Source organism: Phacochoerus africanus, chromosome 7 (genome assembly GCF_016906955.1).
Source record: "Phacochoerus africanus isolate WHEZ1 chromosome 7, ROS_Pafr_v1, whole genome shotgun sequence".
Classification (NCBI taxonomy): Eukaryota; Metazoa; Chordata; class Mammalia; order Artiodactyla; family Suidae; genus Phacochoerus; species Phacochoerus africanus.
Window position 1 is genome coordinate 18,763,871 of NC_062550.1, and position 27,608 is coordinate 18,791,478.

General features: G+C 39.9%; 1 protein-coding gene across 1 annotated transcript in view; it reads left to right on the plus strand.

The window, feature by feature from the left end:
• The window catches only part of TMPRSS12 (transmembrane serine protease 12), a 28,134-nt gene extending 15,193 nt beyond the window's left edge, over window positions 1-12,941 (plus strand). The window contains exons 4-5 of the mRNA XM_047785711.1: window positions 9,227-9,369; window positions 12,690-12,941. Of these exons, the coding sequence (XP_047641667.1) occupies window positions 9,227-9,369; window positions 12,690-12,941 (395 nt within the window). The remainder of the gene's footprint in view (window positions 1-9,226; window positions 9,370-12,689) is intronic.
• Window positions 12,942-27,608: the final 14,667 nt, after the last annotated feature.

Genomic DNA, 27,608 nt, shown 5'->3' on the forward strand with positions numbered 1-27,608 from the left:
CAGGTGATGAAGCAAGCTCTGTAGCCAGTTTGCTTACCTTAATAATATGCTTCTAGCTTTACGGAATCAAATTTAGCGTCCTTTTTGTTTAGTGCACTGTTTAGCATCCAGTGGCTTGATGGCATGTATTTCCTTTCATGCAAAAAGGGGCCCTCATTGTTGACTGACTGAACTAATGGGAGGAATTAAGAAATGTAGAAAACAGTCTCCGCCTTTGGTAATAACAGCTACCGTTTGGGAGCATTTACCCTGTTTTAAATATATAACTTTATTTTATCTTACCCTCCCAATACACCTATTAGGGAGTTAATGTTACTATTCCCATTTAATAGACCAGGGATTATGAATCTTACAGGTTGAGAAGCTGAGACTCAAATATCAAGTTTTTTCTTTTTTTTCCAAAGCCTGAAAATTTAAGAACTCCATTAAGTACAGTCTGCTCCTGAGGGAAGCAAAGTCTAGTAGCAATATACAAGACCAAGTACTGAGTGACACTTTTTTTCCTGTTTCACACCAAACTTCGCCATTTAAATATTTGTAGGATATTTAGATAGGCGAGAAATAAATGTATGAAAAGTATGTGAATTATTTTCTTTTTTCCCCTCTGTGAATACTTTCTAAGGAAGGAAAGGAAAGTGACATGATGTGGCAAAAGAGCATGGGCTTTAGAATCACAGACCTAAGTCTGAATCTCAGCCTAGCCATGCTAGCTGAATTATCAGGGGCAAGTTACTGAATCTTTAACAATTAGAACAACGATGATAGGAGCAACTACCATTTATTCAGGGCTAGGTGCTAAATAAAATGGTAAGCATTTTAATGTATTCTCATTTAATGCCCCTGACAACACTATGAGAAATATAACATGGATGAATAAACTAAGGTTTAAAGAAATTGAATAAATTGCCCAAAGTTACACAGCTAACTTAGTGAGAAGTCAAAAATTCAAGCCCAAGGTTGGCCTGCCTCAAAACACGTATGTTTCCATTGTATTATGTCATCTCTCACAATGTCATGCATTTTATGATCTATAAGGTAAGAGCAACAATATCTATCCAAGAGTTGTTTTGAGGATTATATTGGCTCTCCAGCAAAGTGGTAAATTACACACACCAACCTTCCCACTGAAAATTATTATATTATTATTATTATTTGCTTTTTAGGGCCACGCCCGCAGCACATGGAAGTTCCCAGGCTGGAGGTCGAACTGGAGGTACAGCTGCTGGCCTCCGTCACAGCCACAGCAACTTGGGATCTGAGCCACATCTGCGACCTACACCACAGCTCATGGCAATGCTGGATCCTTAACCCACTGAGCAAGGCCAGGGATTGAACCCGCATCCTCAGGGATACTAGTCAGATTTGTCTGCATTGTGCCATAATGGGAACTCCCTACTGAAAATTATTAAAGAGGGAAAATACACAGGTCAAGGACTGAGTGTGAGGATGGAAACAGATGTAACTGGAGCCCCCTTCCCTTAGAGTAGCTATTGCTCTTTATCTCTTCCTTTCACCCTTCCTACATCAGGGCTGTCACCTTCCAAATACATGTTTTATTCTTCATTCAAGTTTTCAGTTTCTGTATCTTTCATTTTTTCCCAATAGCCACCATATTGTTGGAATTGCTAATTCAAACAACCTAAATCTTTACTAATTTTTCATCTGCTTAATATGCCAATAATAATTAAAAAGGAGTTGGAGTTCCCATTGTGGTTCAGTGGGTTACGAACTCAACTAGTATCCAGGAGGAGGTGGGTTTGACCCCTGGCCTCGCTCAGTGGGTTAAGGGATCTAGTGTTGCTGTGAGCCATGGTGTAGGTCGCAAACGCAGCTCAAATCCCTGAGTTGCTGTGGCTGTGGCTGTGGCTGGCAGCTGCAGCTCCAATTAGACCCCTAGGCTGGAACTTCCACATGCCTCAGGTTTAGCCCTAAAAGAAAAAAAAAAAAAAAAGGAGTTGTGTTAAAATTCCCTACATCATAGGGACTATGCCACAGTCTAAGCACTTTCTCTTATGGAAGGAGTGAAGTAAAACAATAGGAAAGCAATGTACCAAGTAAATTTAATTAAATGAAGGCTGGTATCACTATGCAGCTAGCAGACAAAACAGACATTTAGATGAAAGAAGTATTAGAGATGAAGAAGTCACTATATATTTAGAAAAATTCAACTCACTAGGAAGATAGAGGAGTTTTAGATTTGTGAGGCTAATAATAAACAGGATCCAGATAATATTAAAATAAAATAGGGAGAATTATATGACAAACATTATAACTTCCCTATGATAGTAAATAATTTTGACAAAATTAGTAAAGATTTAGAGTTTTATAGAAAAGAAACTCACAGACTTGGAGAACAGACTTGTGGTTGCCAAAGGGAAGGGAGGAGTGGGGGATGGACTGGGAGTCTGGGGTTAATAGATGCAAACTATTGCATTTGGAGTGGATAAGCAGTGAAATCCTGCTGGGTAGCACAGGGAACTATATCTAATCACTTGTGATGGAACATGAGGAGGGTAATGTGAGAAAAAGAATATATATATATATATATATATATATATATATATTTATGACTGGTTCTCTTTGCTGTACAGTAGAAATTAACAGACAATTGTAAATCAACCATAATGAAAAATAAAAATCATATAAACTTAAAAAAAAGATTGAGAGTGTTTAAATTAGCAAGCTTGATTTAATAGATAAATCAGAAAATAATGCACCCCCAAATCAGAGAATTTCATCCTTCCTTTTCTTTATTTTTTTTTAGGGCTGAACCCATGGCATATGGAAATTCCCAGGCTAGGGGTCAAATTGGAGCTGCAGCTACAACCTATACCACAGCCCATGGCAAGCACTGGATCTGTAACTCACTGAGCAGGACCAGGGATCAAACCTTCGTCCTCATGGATACTAGTCAAGTTTGTTACCACTGAGCCACAACTGGAACTCCTCACTTTTTCTTTTGTTTTGTTTTGTTTTGTCTTTTTGCCTTTTCTAGGGCCACTTCCCACGGCACATGGAGGTTCCCAGGCTAGGGGTCTAATGGGAACTGTGGCCACCAGCCTACACCACAGCCACAACAATGCAGGAATCCAAGCCGCATCTGCAACCTACACCACAGCTCACGGCAACACCAGATCCTTAACCCACTGAGCAAGGCCAAGGATCCAACCTGAAACTTCATGGTTCCTAGTCAGATTTGTTAACCACTGAGCCACAACGGGAACTCCCCTCACTTTTTCAATTACAGGCAAAACTTCTATAAATACTGACCACTTACTAGGCCATAAAGCAAATCTCAAAGTTCAAAGGATACCTAATATACAGACCACAAACTCTGATTACAATTAAATGAGAAACAGTCAGAGAGCTGAGGATTTTGGCTATGATCGCATAAGGAGATTGGCAAAACCTCTTCCCTCAATGTAAATATGAACTGGACAAAATTGTCAAAAGCAACCCTTTCAGAGCCCTGGAAATCAAGCAAAATACAAAACAAACTGAGAAGCATTTGTTCATTATAAACAGTTAGAAATTTGGCTAAAAATAAGAATTTACAGGAGTTCCTGTCATGGCGCAGTGGTTAACGAATCCGATTAGGAACCATGAGGTTGCGGGTTCGGTCCCTGCCCTTGTTCAGTGGGTTAAGGATCCGGCGTTGCTGTGAGCTGTGGTGCAGGTTGCAGACGCGGCTCGGATCCTGAGTTGCTGTGGCTCAGGCGTAGGCCAGTGGCTACAGCTCCAATTGGACCCCTAGCCTGGGAACCTCCATATGCCACGGGAGCGGCCCAAGAAATAGCAAAAAGACAAAAAATAAAATAAAATAAAATAAAAAATAAATAAGAATTTACAGTTTTCTTGCTCATGACTGCTCCTAATTCCCCTCTCACATCAGTCAGTGCCCTGGTTTTACTACGATCATGAGGGAAAAGAGTCTTGCTACCAGGGTGGATGGGCTTGATTTGGAGGAGGAGTTGATAATCCAGGCCAGCAGCACTGTCAATAAATGTAGTGGACTCAACAAGAAATGAATGGGGGAAACACACAGCTCTGCTGGTCTGGGACTGTGGTCCTAGAAGCAGCCAGGAGTGGAACCGTCAGAGGTTTGGCAGCTACAGAATGACGAGATAAGCTTTCGAAACATCCTTGGCTTATTGGGGAACTATGTGTGTGTGTATATATGGGAAGAAATCTGAGCGGGCTCAGCATGAAGTGAAAACCAAGGTAGATTTAAAATGACTGAACTTTGTTTTGCACAGCAAAGGAAACCAAAAAGAAAACAAAAAGACAACTTTCAGAATGGGAGAAAATAGTTTCAAATGATGCAGCCGACAAGGGCTTAATCTCTAGAATATGTAAACAACCTATACAACCCAACAGCAAAAAAGCCAATCAATCAATGGAAAAATGGGCAAAAGACCTGAATAGACTGTTCTCCAAAGAAGATATACAGATGGCCAGCAAACATGAAAAAATGCTCAACATCGCTGATTATAAGAGAAATGCAAATCTAAACTACCATGAGATACCACCTCACACCAGTCAGAATGGCCATCATTAATAAATCCACAAATAACAAGTGCTGGAGGGGCTTGTGGAGAAAAGGGAACCCTCCTACACTGTTGGTGGGAATGTCAACTGGTACAGCCACTATGGAGAACAGTTTGGAGATACCTTAGAAATCTATACATAGAACTTCCATATGACCCCGCAATCCCACTCTTGGGCATCTATCCAGGACAAAACTCTACTTAAAAGAGACACATGCACCCGCATGTTCATTGCAGCACTATTCACAATAGCCAAGACATGGAAACAACCCAAATGTCCATTGACAGATGACTGGATTCGGAAGATATGGTGTATATACACAATGGAATACTACTCAGCCATAAAAAAGAATGACATAATGCCATTTGTAGCAACATGGATGGAACTAGAGAATCTCATACTGAGTGAAATGAGCCAGAAAGACAAAGACAAATACCATATGATATCACTCATAACTGGAATCTAATATCCAGCACAAATGAATATCTCCTCAGAAAAGAAAATCATGGACTTGGAGAAAAGACTTGTGGCTGCCTGATGGGAGAGGGAGGGAGTGGGAGGGATCAGGGAGCTTGGGCTTATCAGACACAACTTAGAATAGATTTACAAGGAGATCCTGCTCAGTAGCATTGAGAACTTGGTCTAGATACTCATGTTGCAACAGAAGAAAGGGTGGGGAAAAAAATGTAAATGTAATGTATACATGTAAGGATAACTTGATCTCCCTGCTGTACAGTGGGAAAATAAAATTTAAAAAAATAAAAATATAAAATAAAATAAAATGACTGAACTTTGAATGCGTCTCTCAACCCAGACACAGATTCATCAATTAAGGATGAAAGCCCAAGTTATTAACTGGCCAGTAAACTATGCAGACACTGGGGCAAGCCCTATGAAGCCAGGTTAAAGAGAAAAATCAGAATTAAAATACTGAGCAGAGACATCAACGGTCACCCAGTATGGGGAAACAAATTCCACAATTTTAATCTAAGCACGTTATTTTAAAAATTACAACAATAGGGAGTGCCTGTTGTGGCTCAGCAGGTTAAAAACCTGACTAGTATCCATGAGGATGCAGGTTTGATCCCTGGCCTCCCTCAGTCGGTTAAGGATCCAGCGTTGCCACAAGCTGCAGCACAGGTCACAGATGTATCTTGGATCCTGCATTGCTGTGGCTGTGGCAGGCCAGCCACTGCAGCTCTGGTTCAACCCAGAGCCTAGGAACTTCCATATGCCGCAGGTGCAGTTCTAAAAAGCAAAAACAAACAAACAAAACCCACCAAAAAATCCAACAACAATAGGAGATCCCTGGTGATCTAGTGGTTAGGACTTGGTGCTTTCATTGCTATGGCCTGGGTTCAGTCCCACAGGAACTTGATATGAAATCCCACATCAAGCTGCTGCAGGCCTCAGCCAAAAATTAAATAAATAATAACAACATTGTTGAAAAGTGAATCAAAACCCCAAGTTGTTGCAATACCTTAATCTAAACTGTCCAGTTTTCAACAAAAATTTTCTAAGTGTGCAAAAACACAGAAAAACCCAGAAAACCCAGGGATGTGTGACCTATACTCAGGGAAAAAGGGTCGTCAATAGAAACTGAGTCGGAATAGGCTCAGACATTGAATACAGCAGACAAAGACTTCAAGGAAGCTCTTTCAATATGATAAGTTGAAAGAAATGGTTCCTCAAAGAATTTTTAAAAAATGTAATGGCAGGGAGTTCCCGTCGTGGCTCACTGGTAACAAACCCAACTAGTATCCATGAGGATGCAGGCTTGATCCCAGGCCTCACTCAGTGGGTTATGGATCCGGCTTTGCTATGAGCTGTGGTGCAGGTGGCAGACATGGCTCAGATCCCACATTGCTGTGGCTGTGGTGTAGCTGGAGTGAAGGAAGTATCCTAAAACAGACTGCGGGGCTGGCATAAACTGAACAAAAATCACTGAACTTCATGCTTACAGTGCGAGAATTTTATGTTATGTAAATGAAACATTAATAAAGCTTTTTTTAAAATGACATCATTTGGAAAATTCAAAACACACTACTAACTAACTCCTGTCAAAGAAAAATTCGTAACAATTTTAAATCCTTAGAACTGGATAATAAGGTATATACAACATAGGAAAACTTGAGTGCTGCAACTAAGGTACTACATAAAGGGAGATTTAAAGCTTTACATACTTTTAGGTTCAACCACATGGAAGGGCAAATACTAGACCTAGAATATTCGGTCTAACAGGAAGAAAGGCAGAATGTTATACATCAAATGTCCATCTTTATGGAGGTGAAAAGAATACTACATGATCCATAGAAAAGAGAAAATAAGCACAGTAGTTAATGAATAGAAAATAAAATCAGAAAAAAGGAGCCAACAAAGACAAAATCTAGATCTTTGAAAAAACAAGTCTCCGGTAAAATTGATGAGAAAATGAGAGAAGGCACAAATATAAATATTATGAGTTAAAAGATAATACCTTAAACAATGTTATGCTCTCAATTTTAATACTTAGACAAAATGGGTACATTCCTAGAAAATTCTTACTAATTCAAACTGACTTAAGTAAATAAGATTAGTAAAAAAGAGTGAAAGAACTGAATCAATAGTTAAATTTTTTTTAAAAAATAAAATACTATGAGTTCCCGTTGTGGCTCAGTGGTTAACGAATCCGACTAGGAACGATGAGGTTGCGAGTTCAGTCCCTGTCCTTGCTCAGTGGGTTAAGGATCCGGTGTTGCTGTGAGCTGTGGTGTGGGTTGCAGATAAAGCTCGGATCTGGCATTGTTGCGGCTGTAGCTGTGCCGTAGGCCGGCAGCTGTAGCTCCAATTAGACCCCTAGCCTGGGAGCCTCCATATGCCGAGGGTGCAGCCCTAGAAAAGACAAAAAAAAAAGACAAAAAAAAAATCCTAAAACATTTTTAAAAGGTATTAAAGAATAAGTAAACAAAATGGTATACTCTGTGGCTGAATAGGAGGACTCAGTATCAGAAAGATGTCAACTCTATCTGAAAAACTGAAAGACACCAGGTACTGGTAAACCCTAACATGAGTTTTGAGAGAATTAAAAAGCTCATTCTAAAAGACCCAAGAATAGCCAAGACACTCCTCTGGAAGAAAAATATGTTGGAGAAGTTGTTGCCATCCAGAAATCAAGGTTTATTCCAAAGTTGTGGTAATTAGTGTTACGTTTGTGCAAGAATATTCCAAGTGACCAGTGGAACAAAATAGAAAACCCAGACATCTATTTCTGGGCTCTCCTATTCACTTTGAAAATCTCTGATTATTTTGAATAGCCCTGCACCAATACTACAATGAATTAGTATTGTTCATAAGTTAGATGATACGTTCGCAAGTGTTCATTTAATTATTATATTCTATAACCTACATGTTACATATATTCTTTTATATACAGCCAGTACCACTTTTTTTTTTTTTTTTGCTTTTTAAGGCTGCACCCATGGCATAGAGAGGTTCCCAGGCTAGGAGTCAAATTGGAGCTACAGCTGCTGGCCTACACCACAGCCACAGCCACGCCAGATCCTTAACCCACTGATCGAGGTCGGGGACCCAACCCACAATCTCATGGTTCCTAGTCGGATTCGTTAACCACTGAGCCACGACAGGAACTCCTAAATTCATTATTTTAAAGGGCAGAAATATGGCTGGCTTTTAGGAAGCCTTGACCCAAAAATCTGAATGCCATTAGGACACATTTTATTTCTATTTCCTATTCCTATTCTTTCTGCATGTTGACTTTACTTTCTTAGGTTGCCTGTCCTCTTAAGGCTGGAACTATGGCTGCAGACTGTTTATAGCTAAACAGTCAAGTGACTAGGGTGAAAAGGTTCTTCTCTGGCAGCTCCAGTTTAAAAATATTGGATAAGTATTCCAGTTGGCTAGGCTTATACCAATAGTCACCTCTAGACCAATCCGTGCAACCAGGAGAATGGAATTCTGTGAATGGAACAGGTGGGTCATTTGCCCACCTGCAGCCAAGGTAGAAATTTCAAAATTACTTGAAAAGCCGGGGAAGGCTATGGGGCCATAAAATATTCAACTATCACACGGAACAACTGCAACTCTGAGACAGGCTCTTGGGATCAGATGCTGCTATTCCAGTAGCTTTTGTAAGGATAAATCTTACAATAATCTGTCCATTAATGGTTCCTGAAGTATTATCTTACATTCTCCTATCTTTTCTGTAGCAAAGAACCATTTTACATTCAGGAACCAGCAGAGAAGGGAGTACATGAATTAAAAATCTGTTTTATGTTTATATCCAACATCCTTCAAGACTTAGCATCACTACAATGTAATTAAAATCATTCACAACTTACAACCTAAGAAAGTGTGACCTTGGCATTTGGCTCTTTAGCCCTTAGCACTTTTTATTTAGTTTTACTTTGTAAAAGCTATAAATCCTTCTGTGAGATCTCCGAGAGATACAGCATAGGAAAAGATAACAAAAGGAACTTGAAAATCCTACTATTTAGAGGTAACTGTCATTAACATTTGGTGAACTCTTTTCTACGATTTTTCGAGGTGTATGGGGCATGTGAATACAATTTTACATATTTGTTCAGTCAGTCACTTTAGAAACCTGTTCAACATGGTCATTTTCTACTGCTGTCAAAACGTCTGCTCTCCAAAATAATGTCTTGGTATTTTTTGTTAATAGGTAATATTACAAAGGTCTTACATGAAGCAGAAGTGCATTATATTTCTCGAGATTTTTGTAATTCTGAGAAGAGTTATGGGGATATAATTCCGGACACTTCGTTTTGTGCAGGTGATGAAGATGGAGTTTTTGACACCTGCAGGGTAAGGCCAAATAATTTTTCTTAGAAATACTTTCTAAAGACAGAAGGGAACCTGAAAAAGTCCTCTGATCACCTTCTGGTGAAGTCTTAATTCACAGGTCGACTAAGTATTCAATTATTTTTATCCTCTTTACCTATTCCAACCATCCAAATTGTCCTGCTTGCCTGATTTCCTTGGTTTCTACAATCAGGGTTACCCTTAGGCAAAGTTTGCCTCGCATTTTTCTTTCTTTTTCTTTCATTACCACTTTTATTAAGATATAATATACACATATACATTTCACCCATTTACCACTTAGTGGGGTTTTAGTATATTGACAGAGTAGTGGAACCAGCCCCATAATCTAATTTTAGATCACTTTTGTCACCTCCCCCCAAAAAACCTCTACCCTTAGAAGTCACTCCCATTCTCCTCTCACCCACCCCCAGCCCTAGGCAACCATTCATCTCTCTCTCTCTCTCTCAAATCCAATGGAACCATTCAATTTGTGGTCTTTTGTGACTGGCTTCTTTGACTTAGCATAATGTTTTCAGGGTTATTATAGCAGGTATTAGTACTTTATTCATTTTATTGCCAAGTAAGATACCATGGGGCCACATTTTATTCATCCATTCATTCGTTGATGGGTAGTTGAGCCGTTTCTACTTTTTTGCTATTATGAATAATGTGGCTGTAAACATCTGTGTACCTGTTCTTATATGTGGGTACGTTTTTATTTCTCTTGGAAATTCCATCGAGGGTGGGAATGACTGAGTCGATGTTTAACATTTTGCAGAATTGCCAAAACTATTCCGAAGCAGCTGCACCATTTTACATTCTTACCCAGCAATGTATGAGAGGTCCGATTTCTTCGACATCCTTGACAGCACTTGCTATTGTCTGTCTTTTTTTTTTTTTAACCGAAATATAGTTGATTGACAATATTGTATAAGTTTCAGGTGTACAGCCAAGTGACTCAGTTATATATATTTTTCCAGATTATTTTCCATTATAGGTTCTTACAAGATATTAAATATTGTTTCCTGTGCTGTACAGCAAATCCCTGTTGCTTATCTACTTTATGGATAGTAGTTTGCATCTGTAATACAGTAGAGTAGTTATAATCCCATACTCCTCATTTATCCCTTCCCACCTCCCTTTCCCCTTTGGTAACTGGAAGTTTGCTTTTTATGTCTGTGAGTCTGTTTCTGTTTTGTATACCGACTGATTTGTATTATTTTTTTTAGATTCCACATTTAAGTGGTACACTATTTGTCTTTCTTTGTCTGATTTACTTCACTTACTATGATATTCTCTAGGTTCATCTATGTTGCTGCCAATGACAGTATTTCATTCCTTTCTATGTCTGAGTCATTAGCCATCCTTATGGGTATGGAGTGGTAGGTAGCTCACTGTGGTTTTCATTTGCATTTACCTAATGACTAATGATGTTAGCATCTCTGCATGTGCTTCTTAGTCATTTGTATATCCTCTTTGGAGAAATCTCTATTCAGATCCTTTGCCCATTTTTATATTGTGTTATTTATCTTTTCATTATTGAGTCATAAGCATTCTTTATATAATCCAGGTATAAGTCTCTTACCACTTGCATGGTTGGCAAATATTTTTTCCCATTCTGTGGACTGTCTTTTCACTTTCCTGATGTTATCATTTATAGACAAAAGTCTCTGATTTTGTATGAAGTCCAACTTATCTATTTTTTGTCTTATCCTTGTGCTTTTTGAATCTTTATTTCTCTTTTCTTCACTACTTCTAAATGTACCAGCACATCACTCCCAAACAGTGTCCTATGCTCTGATCTTTTCCTACTCATTCAGATTTCTGTAACCCTAGGTTTATCCTTTCTGTGTCATTTTCCTTAAAAATCTTGCTGAGTAAAAGAATTTAGTCTAATGGAATGGTATTCACAAGTGAAACATCCTCATTGTCAAAAAATAATTACTGAATGCCACTTTCAGCAACATGGATGGAATTAGAGATTCTCATACTAAGTGAAGTTAAGTCAGAAAGAGAGACAAATACCATATATCACTTCTATCTGGAACTTAATATATGGCACAAATAAACCTATCCACAGAAAAGAAACAAATTCACGGGCTTGGAGAACAGACTTGTGGTTGCCAAGGGGAAGGGGAGGGAGTGGGGTGGACTGGGAGTTAGGGGTTAGGAGATGCAAACTATTGCATTTGGAGTGGATAAGCAATGAGATCCTGCTGTATAGCACAGGGGACTATATCTAATCACTTGTGATGGAACATGATGGAGGATAATGGGAAAAAAAGAATGTATGACTGGGTCACTCTGGTGTAGAGCAGAAATTGACAGAACGTTATCAATCAATTATAACAGAAAAAATAAAAATCTTTAAAAGAATAATTGTTGAATGCTTACCTTATAGAGAGAATTTTAAAACATTTTAGAAACATAGTCCTTAACCTTTAGGGACAGAAACAGTTATCTCAGTGTCCTTGTTGTATTGAATAATTAACAGTCCTCAGTAATGGTGCTTCGGTGCATTAACAGTATCGTATAAAGTGTAATAGAGATTTGTTTCTTGCAAGACTACTGAGAGGCTTAGCCATTTATTCCTGCTGTCCTTCACCAGCCAATGTCAACATTTAGGAAGATGCCACCTCTTGCAAGATGCCAGTTTACACCTCTCCTCTAGTTAGCAAACCACACATACACACCCCTAAAAGAATCCTTTATATATCTTTTTTCTTTTTTTAGTCTTTTTAGGGTTGCACCTGTAGCATATGGAACTTCCCAGGCTATCAGAGCTGTATCTGCCAGCCAACACCACAGCTCATGGCAACACCAGATCCTTAACCCACTGAGGGAGGCCGCAAATTGAACCCGTGTCCTCATGGATACTAGTCAGGTTCATTACCACTGAGCCATGATGAGAACTCCCTCCTTCATATATCTTAGTTCTACTTTCTCACACAGAATTAAGCAATAGTAGTATTCTAAAAGACTGTCCTTAACAGTATTTTGCATACTTCCTAATTTATATTTTTCCTGAGGAATTGCAATACAAAATCCAAACAATTGGAGTTACAGTATTCTTGTTCAAAACTATGCAGGTGGGAAGTTTATCCACCAGCTACGTATGGTTCCTCTAAATACCAGACTGAACACCCGCTGGATTGGACTAGAAAACTGAAAATGTATGGATCTTTATAACTTGGAGGTATACTGAAAATATGTGTGTATATATATATATGTACGTATGTTTAATGTGATTAATTTATTCCAGCTTTACCCTTGTTTAAGGACTACTGGAAGTAATTAACACTGTTTTGGGACTTTTTAAATAGGGTGATAGTGGTGGACCACTAATGTGCTACTTACCAGAACGCAGACGATATTATGCAATGGGAATTACCAGTTACGGATATGGCTGTGGTCGAAAAAATTTTCCTGGTGTCTATAGTGGGCCATCCTTCTACCAAGAGTGGCTGACCAATTACCTCTACCAGGCAAGCAATAAAGGCATCTTCAACATAAATATTCTACTTGGACAGGTCCTTGTAGCTTTAGGTTCTGTTGTCTTACTAGCAACTCCGTAAAGAATTTTGAAAAATCTTTATTTTGCATGATGTCCCTTCCCTCGTTCTACATAATGAAAATCATTTATTCTTTTGACAAATAATTGCCCACTGTAGAGCTCTCAAGTGAACACTGTTTGGAATAAAAGGATTGTGACGTATTAGATATGTGATTATGAATTTGGCACTGAATCACATGCTTCCTTGATGTACCTTGTTTTACTTTATAATCATAATTTTGCATTTGGAATACTTAGCTAGAGTTTGTATGAAATATTCAGTTAAAAATATACTTGATGTATATAAACATCAAATAATAAAGAGTTTATAATTAAAATGAAGGTTGTTCTTTTGTTAATCAAAACTCCTTTTAAGTTAGATTGTATTTTAGTCAAAAACATATGTTTGATATATAATTTGTTTGTTTGTTTGTTTTTTGGTTGTGCCTGTGTCAAGCAGAAGTTCCTGGGCCAGGGTTCAAACTGTGGCCAGCTGTAACCCAAAACCACAGCAGTGACAGTGCCAGATCCTCAATCTGCTGAGCCATGAAGGAATTCCTTCATTTTTCTGAATTATCATCTTGTTTCTCAAAGGATATTTGGAGAAGTAAGTATTTGTCTATCATTCAAATTCTGATTAAAACTGTTTAACTCTAATACTTCCCTTCCTAATGCCAAGACAGAATTGTGGTGCAAACACCCCCAAATAATTTACTTTTTATTCAGAAATGTATACTGTGGAGTTCCCGTCGTGGCGCAGTGGTTAACGAATCTGACTAGGAACCATGAGGACGTGGGTTCAATCCCTGGCCTTGCTCAGTGGGTCAAGGATCCAGCATTGCCATGAGCTGTAGTGTAGGTTGCAGATGCGGCTCGGATCCTGAGTTGCTGTGGTTGTGGCCCTGGGAACTTTCATATGCTGCGGCTGTGGCCCTAAAAAGCAAAAAAAAAAAAAAAAATTTTTTTTTACAATGACTAGTCTATAATACAAATTATTAAAACAAAAGAAAAAGTTGACTGGATTAATATATACTATTAATCAATTCACATCTTCCTTAAACTTTTGGAGAACCCATGTAGTAAAGGAGAAATAATTATTTTCTCATCCTTCTCTATATTCAGCCAGCTAATACCACAAATTTTTGTTGTTATTTTGTTTCATTTTGCTTAGCTTTAACCAAATTTCAGGATTTAAGTGAAAGTAAGCATGAATTTTCCATCAGTTAATTCCCTTGGGGTCATTACTGGTTGAACACCTAAGGGCTAGAAAACTGTGATTTTTATAGACTTGCAAGCAACACTGGGGGGGTACTGACTATTCTTTACTGATGAAGATCGTAGTTTATCGACTGACTAGACCTTATAAGGAATTAGTTGGTAATGCTTATATAACAACCAGTTTAATACATCAGTCATTTTCTGTTTATTCCACCTATCAGATTCACTCGATAAGCCCTGAATACTAGTTAATTCTAAGAAACTCTTCTAAAAATGTAGTGACAGCATTGTAGGAGAAATTTACTTTTCACTTCAAAGGTATGTCCTAATTACTCCTTAGGTCTGTTTTTCTAATCAGGCAGGAGTTACTGTCTGCAACTTTTTTTTTTTTTTTCTTTTCTGGGGCTGCACCAGCAACACATGGAGGTTCCCAGGCTAGGGGTCTAATCAGCGCTGTAGCCGCCAGCCTACACCACAGCCACAGCAATTCGGGATGCGAGCTTCATCTGTGACCTACACCACAGCTCACAGCAACGCCACAGCTCGCAGCAACGCCAGATCCTTAACCCACTGAGCGAGGCCAGGAGTCGAACCCGCAACCTCATTGTTCCTGGTCAGATTCATTAACCACTAAGCCATGAGGGGCACTCCTGCAACTTCTTATCCTTTGCTTAGTTCACTTATTTCAGCCAACCAGAATTCAGTTCTGTAACATTTCTCTCCACAAGAGGCTATTAGAAGATAGACTTCAAAATCTAGGATAGACTTTGTTCTAAATTTCTTTTCTTTTTTTGTCTTTTTAGGGCCACACCCGCGGCATATGGAGGGTCCCGGGCCAGGGGTCAAACCAGAGCTACAGCTGCTGGCCTACACCAGAGCCACAGCAACACCAGATCTGAGTCACGTCTGTGACCTACACCACAGCTCACAGCAATGCCGGATCCTTAACCCACTGAGCGAGTCCAAGGATTGAACCCGCAACCTTATGGTTCCTAGTCAGATTCGATAACCACTGCACCACAACGGGGAACTCTAATTCTAAATTTCATTCTTTTAACTTAGTAGTTAACAGAGTTTGGACAGTTATTAATATCTACTTAAGCCAATGTTGTGATGATTAAATAAACTGATTAAACGAAGTTCTTAATATGGTGAAGGTACTCAGTAACTGGTTACTATTATTATTATCTCAACGTTGACTCCCACAACCCTTTTCATTATATAGATCATTATGTATTGGATAAATATCTTACTGCTTTGATTTGAAAAACTTCCTAAAACAAAGGAATTATTTCTATTTATAAACTTGAATTTAAAAGTATACTTTTTTCTTTTTAGGGCCACCCCTGTGATACATGGAAGTTCCTGGGCTAGAGGTCAAATCTGAGCTTAAGCTGCTGGCCTGTGCCATAGCCACAGGATCACCAGATCTGAGCTGCATCTGCCACCTGCAGCAATGCCGGATCCTTAACCCACTGAGCGAGGCCAGGGATTGAACCTGCATCCTCATTGACACCATGTCTAGTTCTTAACCTACTGAGCCACAATGGGAACTCCAAGTTCCTTTTATATAGTGAATATGTCCTTTGTCAGATATATGTATTAAGAATACTTTCTGAAGTTCCCACCATGGCGCAGTGGTTAACGAATCCGACTAGGAACCATGAGATTGCGGGTTCAATCCCCGGCCTTGCTCAGTGGGTTAAGGATCTGGCGTTGCCATGAGCTGTGGTGTAGGTTGCAGACGTGGCTCGGATCCCACGTTGCTGTGTCTCTGGTGTAGGTCGGTGGCTACAGCTCCGATTCGACCCCTTGCCTAGGAACCTCCATATGCCGCGGGATTGGCCCTAGAAAAGGCAAAAAGACAAAAAAAAAAAAAAAAGAATACCTTCTTCCAGTCAGTGGCTCGCCTTTTAGTATTAGGTGTCTTTTTTTCTGGTGGGCCGCCCCACAGCATATGGAATTTCTCGGCCAGGGATCAGATCCAAGCTTCAGTTGTGACCTAAGCCACAGCTGCAGCAATGCCTGATCCTTAACCCACTCTGCTGAGCCAAGGATTGAACCTGTGTCCTAGCACTGCCAAGGCGCTATCAATCCTGTTGCACCATAGCAGGAACTCCAAGTTTTAAGTGTCTTTTGAAGAGCAGAAGTGTTCAATTTTAATGTAATCCTTTATTATATATGATATTTATGTCATATGCTTAATGAAATTTATATAACATATTTATAGATATATACACATATTACACATATTTATAGATATATAATTTATATATATATATAGGAATTGTGCTTTTTATGTCCCCAAAATTTTTCCCTAAAAGAAGGTCATCTAGATTTTGTTTTTTTCTAGAAGTTTTACAATTTTTACGTCTATATTTAGGTCTATGATCAATTCTGAGTTAGTTTTTGTGTATCTGAGGTAAGGGCTGCCATTTATGTTTCTATATAACAATATCCAGTTGTTCCAGTCATTGTTTAAAAGATCACTCTTTTCTTTTTTCTTCATCAGATTATCCTAGCAAAAAAATTGACCGTATATAGTAGGTAGATTTTTGGACTCTATTCTAATTCATTGATTGCTATATTTCTCTCTCTCTTCTTCTTCTTCTTTTTTTTTTTTTTTTTTGGCTTTTTAGGGCTGCACCTATAGCATATGAAAGTTCCCAGGCTGGGGGTTGAATTGGAGCTACAGTTGCCAGCCTATACCAGAGTCACAGCCACAGCAACTTGGCATCCAAGCCACATCTGCAACCTACACCACAGCTCACAGCAACACCAGATCCTTAACCCACTGATCAAGGTCAGGGTTTGAACCCACATCCTCATGGATACTAGCTGGGTTCATAACCTGCTGAGCCACAGTGGGAACTCCTGTTTATCTTATATCCCATAACATTGCTAATAAACTCACTAAATAGTTTTAGTAGCTGTACTATAAACTCCTTAAGATTTTCCACATATAATCATGTCTGTGAAGAACAACTGCTTTACTTTTTCTTTCTACATGACTTTATTTCTTTTTCTTGCTTTTTGTACTGTCTAGGACTTCCAGTGCAGTGTTGACCAGAAGTGGTGAGAGTGGAGAGCTTTGTCTTATCCCAATCTTAGAAGCAAACGCAAAAACAAACAAACAAAAAAAACAAAAACAAAACAAACAAAAGTAGTCTTGGTGGCTCAATGAGTTAAGGACCCTATGTTGCCTCTGTGAGAATGTGAGTTCAATCCCTGGCCCTGCTCAGTGGGTTAAGGATCCTGCGATGCTGCAAACTGCTGAGTAGGTCACAAATGCAGCTGTGTGGCTGTGGCTGTGGCTGTGGCGCAGGCCAGCAGCTATAGCTCTGATTCAACCCCTAGCCTGGGAACTTCCATGTGCCTCCATAGGTGAAGCCATAAAAAAAGAAGCACATGCAATTATTTTTTTAAAGAGGAAAAAAAAAGAGCAAATATTTACGAGGATGCGGAGAATCCTTGTGCATTGTTGGTAAGAATGTAAAACAGTGCACCTGCTATGGAAAAGAGTGTGGTTAAAAAATTAAAAATGAATTACCATGTAATTCAGCAGTTCTACTTCTGGAATGGAAGAAGTATGATGGAAAGAACTGGAAGTATGCTCCCAGAGAGATATCTGCTCAAGCATGTTCATGGCAGCATTTTTCACAACAGCTAAAATGTGGAAGCAACCCAAGTATCCAGCAAAAGATAAATGGATAAAGAAAATGTGGTATATGCATACAATGGAACATTATGCAGCCTTAAAAAGGAAAGCCATGTGTCCCATGCTACCACATGGATGAACCTTCAGAAAAATAAGCCAATCACAAAAGGACAGATATTGTTTGATTCCAACTGCTTGAGGTTATATAGGTTGTCAAGGTCATAGAGACAAAAAGAACAGTGGTTGTCGGGTGCTGGGAAAGGGGGGAAATGGAGAACTATGGTTTAATCGGTACAGGGTTTTGCATAATGGAAACAGTCTGTGGATGGATGGTGACAATGCTAACACCACATTGTGCATGTACGTAATGTCACAGAACTGTGCATGTAATAATGGTTCAGACAGCAAATTTCATATGTATTTTACCACAACTTAATATACTTAACAATTTTAAGGCAGTTATTTTCAGACTAGGTAAAAAGCAAGAACCAACTGAGTTTGTCTACAAGATACACTTTAAGTGTAAGGATACAAATAGGTTGCACTAATAGTTGGAAAGAGGAAGCATAATAAAGCATAAGAGTGGCGAAATGCATAGCCGACAAAATAGACTTCAGGACAAAACACAACACAAAACACTTAAAAAGAGGGAGAGCGTTCCCTGGTGGTCTAGTGGTTAGGACTTGGTGGTTTTACCGCTGCGGCCTGGGTTCCACCCCCAGTCTGGGAACTGAGATTCTACATCAAGCTGCTGCACGTAGCGGCCAAAAAAAGAAATGAAAGAATGAAAAGAACTATGTAAAGAGTTTCTTTACAACTGTGTAACTTTCTGTGTTTGCCTTTGAAGTCTTTAACTAACTGCTTAGATAACTAAGCAGTTCACAGTGACCTAGGATCCTATTTAATCAACTGTGTCTTTTGGTTTGTTTGTTTTAGGGCTAAATCTGTAGCATATGGAAGTTCCCAGGTAGGCGTCAAAACCGGCCTACGCCAGAGCCACAGCAACGCCAGATCCCAGCCACATCTGCAACCTACACCACAGCTCACAGCAACACTGGATCCTTAACCCATTAAGCAAAGCCAGGGATCAAACCCTCATCCTCATGGATACTAGTTGGGTTCTTAACCCCCAGAATCACAACAGGAACTCTCTTAATCAATTGTTTTAAAGCCTTTCGGTATTTTGACAAACTTTCTGAAATTCAAATTTTAAATGAAGTCTTGCTGACTTTGGGATTTTTCTTTTTTTTTTTTCTTTTTGTCTTTTCTAGGGCCACACCCACGGCACATGGAGGTTCCCAGGCTAGGGGTCCAATCAGAGCTGTAGCCGCTGGCCTACGCCAGAGCCACAGCAATGCAGGATCCGAGCCGCGCCTGCAACCTATACCACAGTTCACGGCAACACCAGATCCTTAACCCACTGAGCCAGGCCAGGGATCAAACCCGAAACCTCGTGGTTGCCAGTCAGATTCATTAACCACTGAGCCACAATTGGAACTCTGACTTTGGGATTTTTCAGAGGGCCCCTGGAGCATCTCAAAAGATGTGTTCTCTCTCCTTATCAAAAAAAGATATTAAACTAATTAGGCTTATTTGCTATGTTAAATATCATAGGGGTGTTGTCAAGTAACCAGTCATGGTAAATTTTTTAAGGGTGTATTTGTTTGAAATTCCTGTAAATCTGATATGTCTTGGTGTAATATTAACAGTCACAATTTTATTATTATTATTTTTTTAATTTAGTTCCTTTCCTTTGATATATATATAGAGAGAGAGAGTTTATAAGACTTTCAGCTTCACTAGAGAGAAATAATGATAAAACAGTATTCAAATTTATTTCCTAATGACTGTTATTCATCTTAACTTATCACAAGATCGTATAACAAGAATAGCTATGGTTAATTTTATTTTGCATCATATCACCTGTAGGTCTCAGGGGCAGCCCTTAAAAAGATATGTTCATGTTCTAATCCCTGGAACCTGTGAATGAACAGTCACAATTTTAAAATGTATGTCAAAGAAATAAGCAAATTTCATTGTCAATTGCACTGTATCAATGAATGCTCATCAGATACTTAGCCATGGATATTTTAAATTCTTTTGTCATCTACACAATGGAAATGTTAGACTTAATTGACATTTTCAGGATATTACATCTAAAAAAATAAGAATTAAAAAAAAAAGAATAAAAAAGAGAAAAAAAAATGAGTTCCCATCATTGCTCAGTGGTTAATGAATCCAACTAGGCACATGAGGTTGTGGGTTTGATCCCTGGCCTTGCTCAGTGGGTTAAGGATCCAGCGTTGCTGTGAGCTGTGGTGTAGGTCACAGACACGGCTCGGATCCTGCATTGCTGTGGCTGTGGTGTAGACCAACAGCTGTAGCTCCAATTAGGCCCCTAGCCTGGGAAACTCCATATGCCATGGGTATAAACTCAAGTACACATGGAACATTCTTAATGACTGATCACATACGGGGGCACAAAACTAATCTTAACAAATTTAAGAGTATAGAAATTATTTCAAGTATCTTCTCTGACCACAATGGCATGAAACTAGAAATCAACCACAGGAAAAGAAATGAGAAAAAACTAACTACATGGAGACTAAACAACATGCTGCTAAAAAAAACAATGGGTCAGTGAGGAAATCAAGAAGGAAATTTAAAAATACCTCGAGACAAATGATAATAAAGACACAACCATTCAAAATCTATGGGATGCCACAAAAGCAGTGTTTAAAGGGAAATTCATAGCCATTAGAGGCCTTCCTCAAAAAAGAAGAAAAATCTCAAATCAACAACTTAACCCACCACCTAAATGAATCAGAAAAAGAAGAACAAACAAAACCTAAAGTCAGCAGAAAGAAGGAAATCATACAGATCAGAGAGGAAATCAATAAAATAGAGATTCAAAAAATAACAGAAAAAAATCAATAAAACCAAGAGCTGGCTTGGAAAAGGTAAACAAAATTGACAAATCTCTGGCCAGACTCACCAAGAAAAAGAGAGAAAAAACCCAAATGAAAAATAAGAAATGAAAAAGGAGTTCCCGTTGTGGCTCAATGGTTAATGAACCCAACTGGGATCCATGAGGATGTGGGTTCGATCGCTGGCCTTGCTCAGTGGGTTAGGGATCCCGCATTGCCCTGAGCCATGGTGTAGGTCACAGACATGGCTCAGATCCTGCATTTCTGTGGCTGTGGTGTAGACTGGCGGCTACAGCTCTGATTCAGCCCCTAGCCTGGGAACCTCCATGTGCTGTGGGTGTGGCCCTGAAAAGACAAAAAGACAAAAAAAAAGAAAGAAAGAAAATAAATGAAAAAGGAGAAATCACAATGGATACTGAAGAAACACAAAAAAACTTTAAGAGAATACTATGAACAATTATATGCCAACAAATTTGACAACCTAGAAGAAATGGGAAACTTTCTAGAGACTTACAGCCCACCAAAACTGAACCAAGAAGAAATAGTTCAACTGAACAGACCGATCACTAGAAATGAAATTGAATGTGTAATAAAAACACTCCCTACAAATAAAACTCCAGGAGCAGATAGCTTCACGGGAAAATTCCACCAAAGAAATAAACAGATCAACTGAACAGACCGAGCACTAGAAATGAAATTGAATATGTAATAAAAAAAACACTCCCTACAAATAAAACTCCAGGAGCAGATGGCTTCACGGGTGAATTCTACCAAACATACAAAGAGGAACTTATACCGATCCTCCTTAAACTTTTCCAAAAGGTTGAAGAAGAAGATACACTTCCATTCTATGACGCCACCATCACCATAATACCAAAATCAGACAAAGATACTACCAAAAAAGTATATATCTTTGATGAATATAGACGCAAAAATTCTCAGCAAAATTTTAGCCAACCAAAATCCGCAACATATAAAAAGGATCATACACCATGACCAAGTGGGATTCATCCCAGGTTCACAAGGATGGTTCAACATATGCAAATAAATCAATGTCATACACCACATTAACAAAAGAAAAGTCAAAAAATACATGATTATCTCAATAAATGCAGAAAAAACACTTGACAAAGTCCAACATCCATTCATGATCAAAACTCTTACCAAATTGGGTATAGAGGGAATGCACCTTAACATAATAAAATCCATTTATGACAAACCCACAGCAAATATAATACTCGACGGTAAAAAGCCAAAAGCCTTCCCACTAAAATCTGGAACAAGACATGGATGCTCACTCTCACAGCTTTTATTCAACACAGTGTTGCAAGTCCTAGCCACAGCAATCAGATAAACAAAAGAAATAAAAGGTATCCAAATTGGAAGAGAAGAGGTAAAATTGTCACTGTATGCAGATGACATGATACTATATACAGAAAACTCTAAGGACTCAACCCAAAAACTACTCAAACTGATCAACAAATTCAGCAAAGTAGCAGAATACAAGATTAGCATTCAGAAATCAGTTGCATGCATTTATTTATTTATTTATTTATTTATTTTTGCTATTTTAGGGCCACACCCACGGCATATGGAGGTTCCCAGGCTAGGGGCTGAATCAGAGCCATAGCCGCCAGCCGACACCACAGCCACAGCAGTGCAGGATCTGAGCAGTGTCTGTGATCTACATCACAGCTCAGAGCAACACCGGATCCTTAACCCACTGAGTGAGGCTAGGGATAGAACCCACATCTTCAGGTTCCTTAACCTCTGTGCCATGAAGGGAACTCCAGAAATCAGTCGCATTTCTGTATACTAACAATGAAATATTAGAAAAGAAATACAAAAATACAATACCTTTTAAAATTCAACCCCCCAAAATTAAATACCTGGGAATAAATCTGAACAAGGAGGTGAAAGACTTATATGCTGAGAACCATAAAACATTAATTAAGGAAATTAAAGAGGATTCAAAGAAATGGAAAGATAGTCCATGCTCCTGGGTTGGAAAAATTAATATTGTAATAATGGCCATACTACCCAAAGCAATCTACAGATTCAATGCAATCCCGAACAAATTACCCATGACATTTCTCATAGAATTAAAACAAACAATCCAAAAGTTTATATGGAACCACAGAAAACCCAGAATTGCCAAAGCAATCCTGAGGAACAAAAACCAAGCAGGAGGCATAACTCTCCCAGACTTCAGGCAATATTACAAAGCCACAGTCATCAAGACAGTGTGGTAATGGTACCAAAACAGACATATAGACCAATGGAACAGAATAGAGAACCCAGAAATAAACCCAGACACCTAGGATCAATTAATCTACAACAAGGAAGGCAGAATATAAAATGGGAAAAATACAGTCTTTTCAGCAAGTGGTGCTGGGAAAACTGGACAGCCACATGTAAATCAATGAAACTGGAACACATGCTCACACCATACACAAAAATAAACTCAAAATGGCTTAAAGACTTAATTTTTTTTTTTTTTTTTGCCTTTTCTAGGGCTGCTCCCTCGGCACATGGAGGCTAGGGGTCGAATCAGAGCTGTAGATGTGGGCCTGCACCAGAGCCACAGCAACGCGGGATCCCAGCCACATCTGTGACCTACGCCACAGCTCATGGCAATGCTGGATCCCCAACCCACTGAGCAAGGCCATGCAAGGCCGAACCCACAGCCTCATGGTTCGTAGTCGGATTCTTTAACCACTGCGCCACGATGGAAACCCTGGCTTAAAGACTTAAAACATAAGACAAGACACCATCAAACTCTTAGAAGAGAACAGAGGCAAACATATTCTCTGACATCAACCTTACAAATGTTTTCTCAGGTCAGTCTCCCAAAGCAACAGAAATAAAAGCAAAGATAAATCAATGGGACCTAATCAAACTGAAAAGCTTTTGCACAGCAAAGGAAACCATAAAAAAAAAAAACAAAAAAAGACAACTTACAGAATGGGAGAAAATAGTTTCAAATGATGCAACTGACAAGGGCTTAATCTCTGAAATATGCAAACAACTGACACAACAGCAAAAAAGCCTACAACCCAATGGAAAAATGTGCAAAAGACCTGAATACACATTTCTCCAAAAAGATTTACAGATGGCCAACAAGCACATGAAAAAATGCTCAACATCCCTGATTATTAGAGAAATGCAAATCAAAACTACCATGAGGTACCACTTCACAGCAGTCAGAATGGCCATCATTAAAAAGTCCATCAATAACAAATGCTGGAGGGGTGTGGAGAAAAGGGACCCGTCCTGCACTGTTGGTGGGAATGTAAGCTGGTACAACCACTATGGAGAACAGTACGGCGGTACCTTAGAAATCTATTCATAGAACTACCATATGCCCCAGCAATCCCACTCTTGGGCATATATCCGTACAAAGCTCTCCTTGAAAAAGACACATGCACCCAACTTGTTCATTGCAGCAGTATTCACAACAGCAAGGCCTGGAAACAACCTAAACGTCCATCGACAGATGAATATATTGAGAAGATGAGATAGGGCTATATAAACACAATGGAATACTATTCAGCCATAAAAAGAACAAAATAATGCCATTTACAGCAACATGGAGGGAACTAGAGACTCTCATACTAAGCGAAATAAGTCAGAAAGAGAAAGACAAATACCATATGATATCACTTACATCTGGAATCTCATATATAGCACAAATGAACCTTTCTACAGAAAAGAAAATCATGGACTTGGAGAACAGACTTGTGGTTGCCTGGGGGAGAGGGAGGGAGTGGGATGGCCTGGGAATGTGGGGTTAAGAGAGGCAAACTATTGCCTTTGGAACGGATAAGCCATGTGATCCTGCTGTGTAGCACTGGGAACTCTATCTAGTCCCTTATGATGGAGCGTGATAATGTGAGAAAAAGAATGTATGTATGTATGTGTGACGGGGTCCCCTTGCTGTACAGTAGACAACTGATGCAACACTGTACACCAGCTATAATGGAAAAATAAATTCTTTTGACATTTAGACAGTTACTACTTTACTCGGATGCTTTTGCAGAAATATTCCTCCGAAAGTGGTTCACCTTCGCGGAGATTCATGGGGAAGACTCCGACAAGCCCAGGTGTCTGACACCTAAGATCAGTTCGCCTTCATGCAGAGGGACAGGAACGAACTATGTCCAGTGCTTCCCCAAGGCCACCCGCCCAGCCCCACAACCTGTCACGGAAGGGCAGCCCAAGACTCATCCCTGTTCTTTCCCACACCAGTAAAATGGGCCCATTACACTGATGCCATAAGGCTAACCTGTGAAGTCCTGACTCTGCTGCAATACCCGTGAGGAAGAGGATGGGTGGTGAACTCTCAGAAAATTCAAGGCCTGAGCACTGGCCACAAAGTTTGGGGGAGTTTTTTGGTCAGGTAAAGCTACAAATGGTCCCAGAAGTTGTGATTGATAAGGTGCAAGCCTGGTAATGCCTAAGAATATAAAAGAGGCGCAAGCCTTTGTAGGGATTTGCGGTTTGGGAAGATTCTTAGCTCTCCCCTGGAACAGTGGTCAGACAGCAACTGGGGGTCACATTTCAAAGGTCATGATATACAAGACTGGGCAAAAGAACATGACAGTGAATGGAAGTTCCATCTCCTCCCCTAGATCCTATGAGCAGCAGGGTTGGTAAAAAGAAAAAATAGATTTTTTTTTTTTTTTGGTCTTTTTAGGGCTGCACCCACAGCATATGGAAGTTCCCAGGCTAGGGGTCAAATCAGAGCTACTACAGCTGCTGGCCTACACCTCAGCCACAGCAACGCCAGATCCAAGCCACATCTGTGACCTACACCACGGCTCACGGCAATGCCAGATCCCCAACCCACTGAGTGAGGCCAGGGATCGAACCCCTGTCCTCATGGATACTAGTCAGGTTCATTACCGCTGAGCCACAATGGGAACTCTGGAAAAATGGAATATTAAAGCAGTAGACTGAATCACTATCAGGGAAAACCACCTCGGCCAGGTAAGACTAAAGTACTGCCCCAAGTTTTAATACATTTGAATGATTCAACCAGTATGACTTGTTGCCCCACATGCTGGAAGGGGGGACCCTGCCAAGACACTCAACATTATAAAGTACGGAAGTCCCTGGAAAAAGGCAATGCCCTGACTCTCACCATAAATCAACATGCTGTGCTGCTGAGAACACCAAACCCCATCACATCTGGGAAAAGCATTATCTACTGTCATGTTTAATGAGATGCCACCAGGATGGGTGAGTTACTTCATACCCTTGGATGAGCAGTAATTACTCAGTCCCCATTGGGATCCTACTATCCTGCTGTAAGCTATGCCTGAAGTGGAACATACACGTATAGAAAGAAAAGGTGAGGGTCCTGGTCTGGCATATCCCGCCCTCTAGCCCATCTCCCCACGCCCGACGGTGCTGCCTCCCCTCAGCCACAGGTATGGGAGAGATACACAACCAGGTCGAGATCCTCAAGCTGCCAGCCTCCTTCTCTGCAAGGCCAGGTGGGTATGTTCTGTCTTCCACTGGGACTACCACCTGGCTGCTGTCTTTATCCCCTCCATTGGCCGGGGTGACGATATAGCACCCACAGAAGCCTTTGCTCAACGCACCCAGCAAGCCTTATATGATAGCCAGGAAAGCCTGTCCATGCCAAACACTGAAATGTCTCTGATGAGAAAAGTGTCCTCCAAAATAGGATGGCCTTGACTTTATTACTGCCTCAACAAGAGGCACCTATGCCATTGTCCACACAGAATGTTGTATGTTCTACCCAGCAAGGTTCTCCTTCAGATTTGAAGGAGAAATCAAAACCTTCACAGATAAGCAAAAGTTGAGAGAATTCAGCAACACTAAACCAGTTACAACAAATACTAAAGGGACTTCTCTAGGCAGAAAAGAAAAGACAGCAACAGGAAACAAAAATTCCACGAATGACAAGGCTCACCAGTAAAGGTATATATACAGTAAAGATACGAAATCATCCATGCACGATTATACCACCAAAATCAGAAATCATAAGAGGTGAGTACAAATGCAGGACACTGCAACTTAAAACAATCTTGTATACATATAGACTCTTATATCAAAACTTCAGAATAACTGCGAGCCAAAAATCTACAATTGATACACAAACAAGGAATCTCTGAAGAAGAAATATATCTCATAGTAAATAAGTGCATAATCCACCATGAATGGGGTCATTTGACATCATTCTTGGAATGCTGAAGTCTTCTTACATCTGATTCTGATTTCCTCTCCATCAAAGAATTTACGATAATTATAATTAAATAATGCAACTGTACAATTAAAAAAAAAAAAGAATGTTGTATGTTCACACCTGATGCGTCTGCTGATGTGTCATCTCTATTAAATCGCCTGAGGACACAAACACATGCCCTGAGGGATCTGACCGCCAGCGCAGGGGACTGAGTAAATCAGTGGTGCAGATCATGGGGCTTAGCGGAAAAAACGATTTCCTTTGGGAATCAGTGTCTTAAGCTGTGTTTTCTCTTGCGTATGTCTGTACTGTTGCTGTGGCATGTGCCTCCAACACAGCCCGACAGCTCCCACGTGAACCCCCTCCATGCTAATGACACCCCCTGCGGGGTGCTCAGGGCACTCTGAGGAAGAGGGCTGCGGGCAAGACTGGAAGAGCCGGTCACGAGGGGTGGAGGGTCGGAGGAGGTAATCCAGAGGATGAGACTGCTGGTTGACCTGTGAGCTGGACCCAGGCAAGCAGAGGCTCCTTGCCCCTCCTCTGTGTCTGGAATACACTTTGCCTCCTTTCTCACAATGGGAGCTTTCCAAGGACACAACGCTGAGTAAGGAAGGTGCCACTGAGACCAGACTATGGCAATACACCCAGCTACAGCCTATAGATACATGTTTA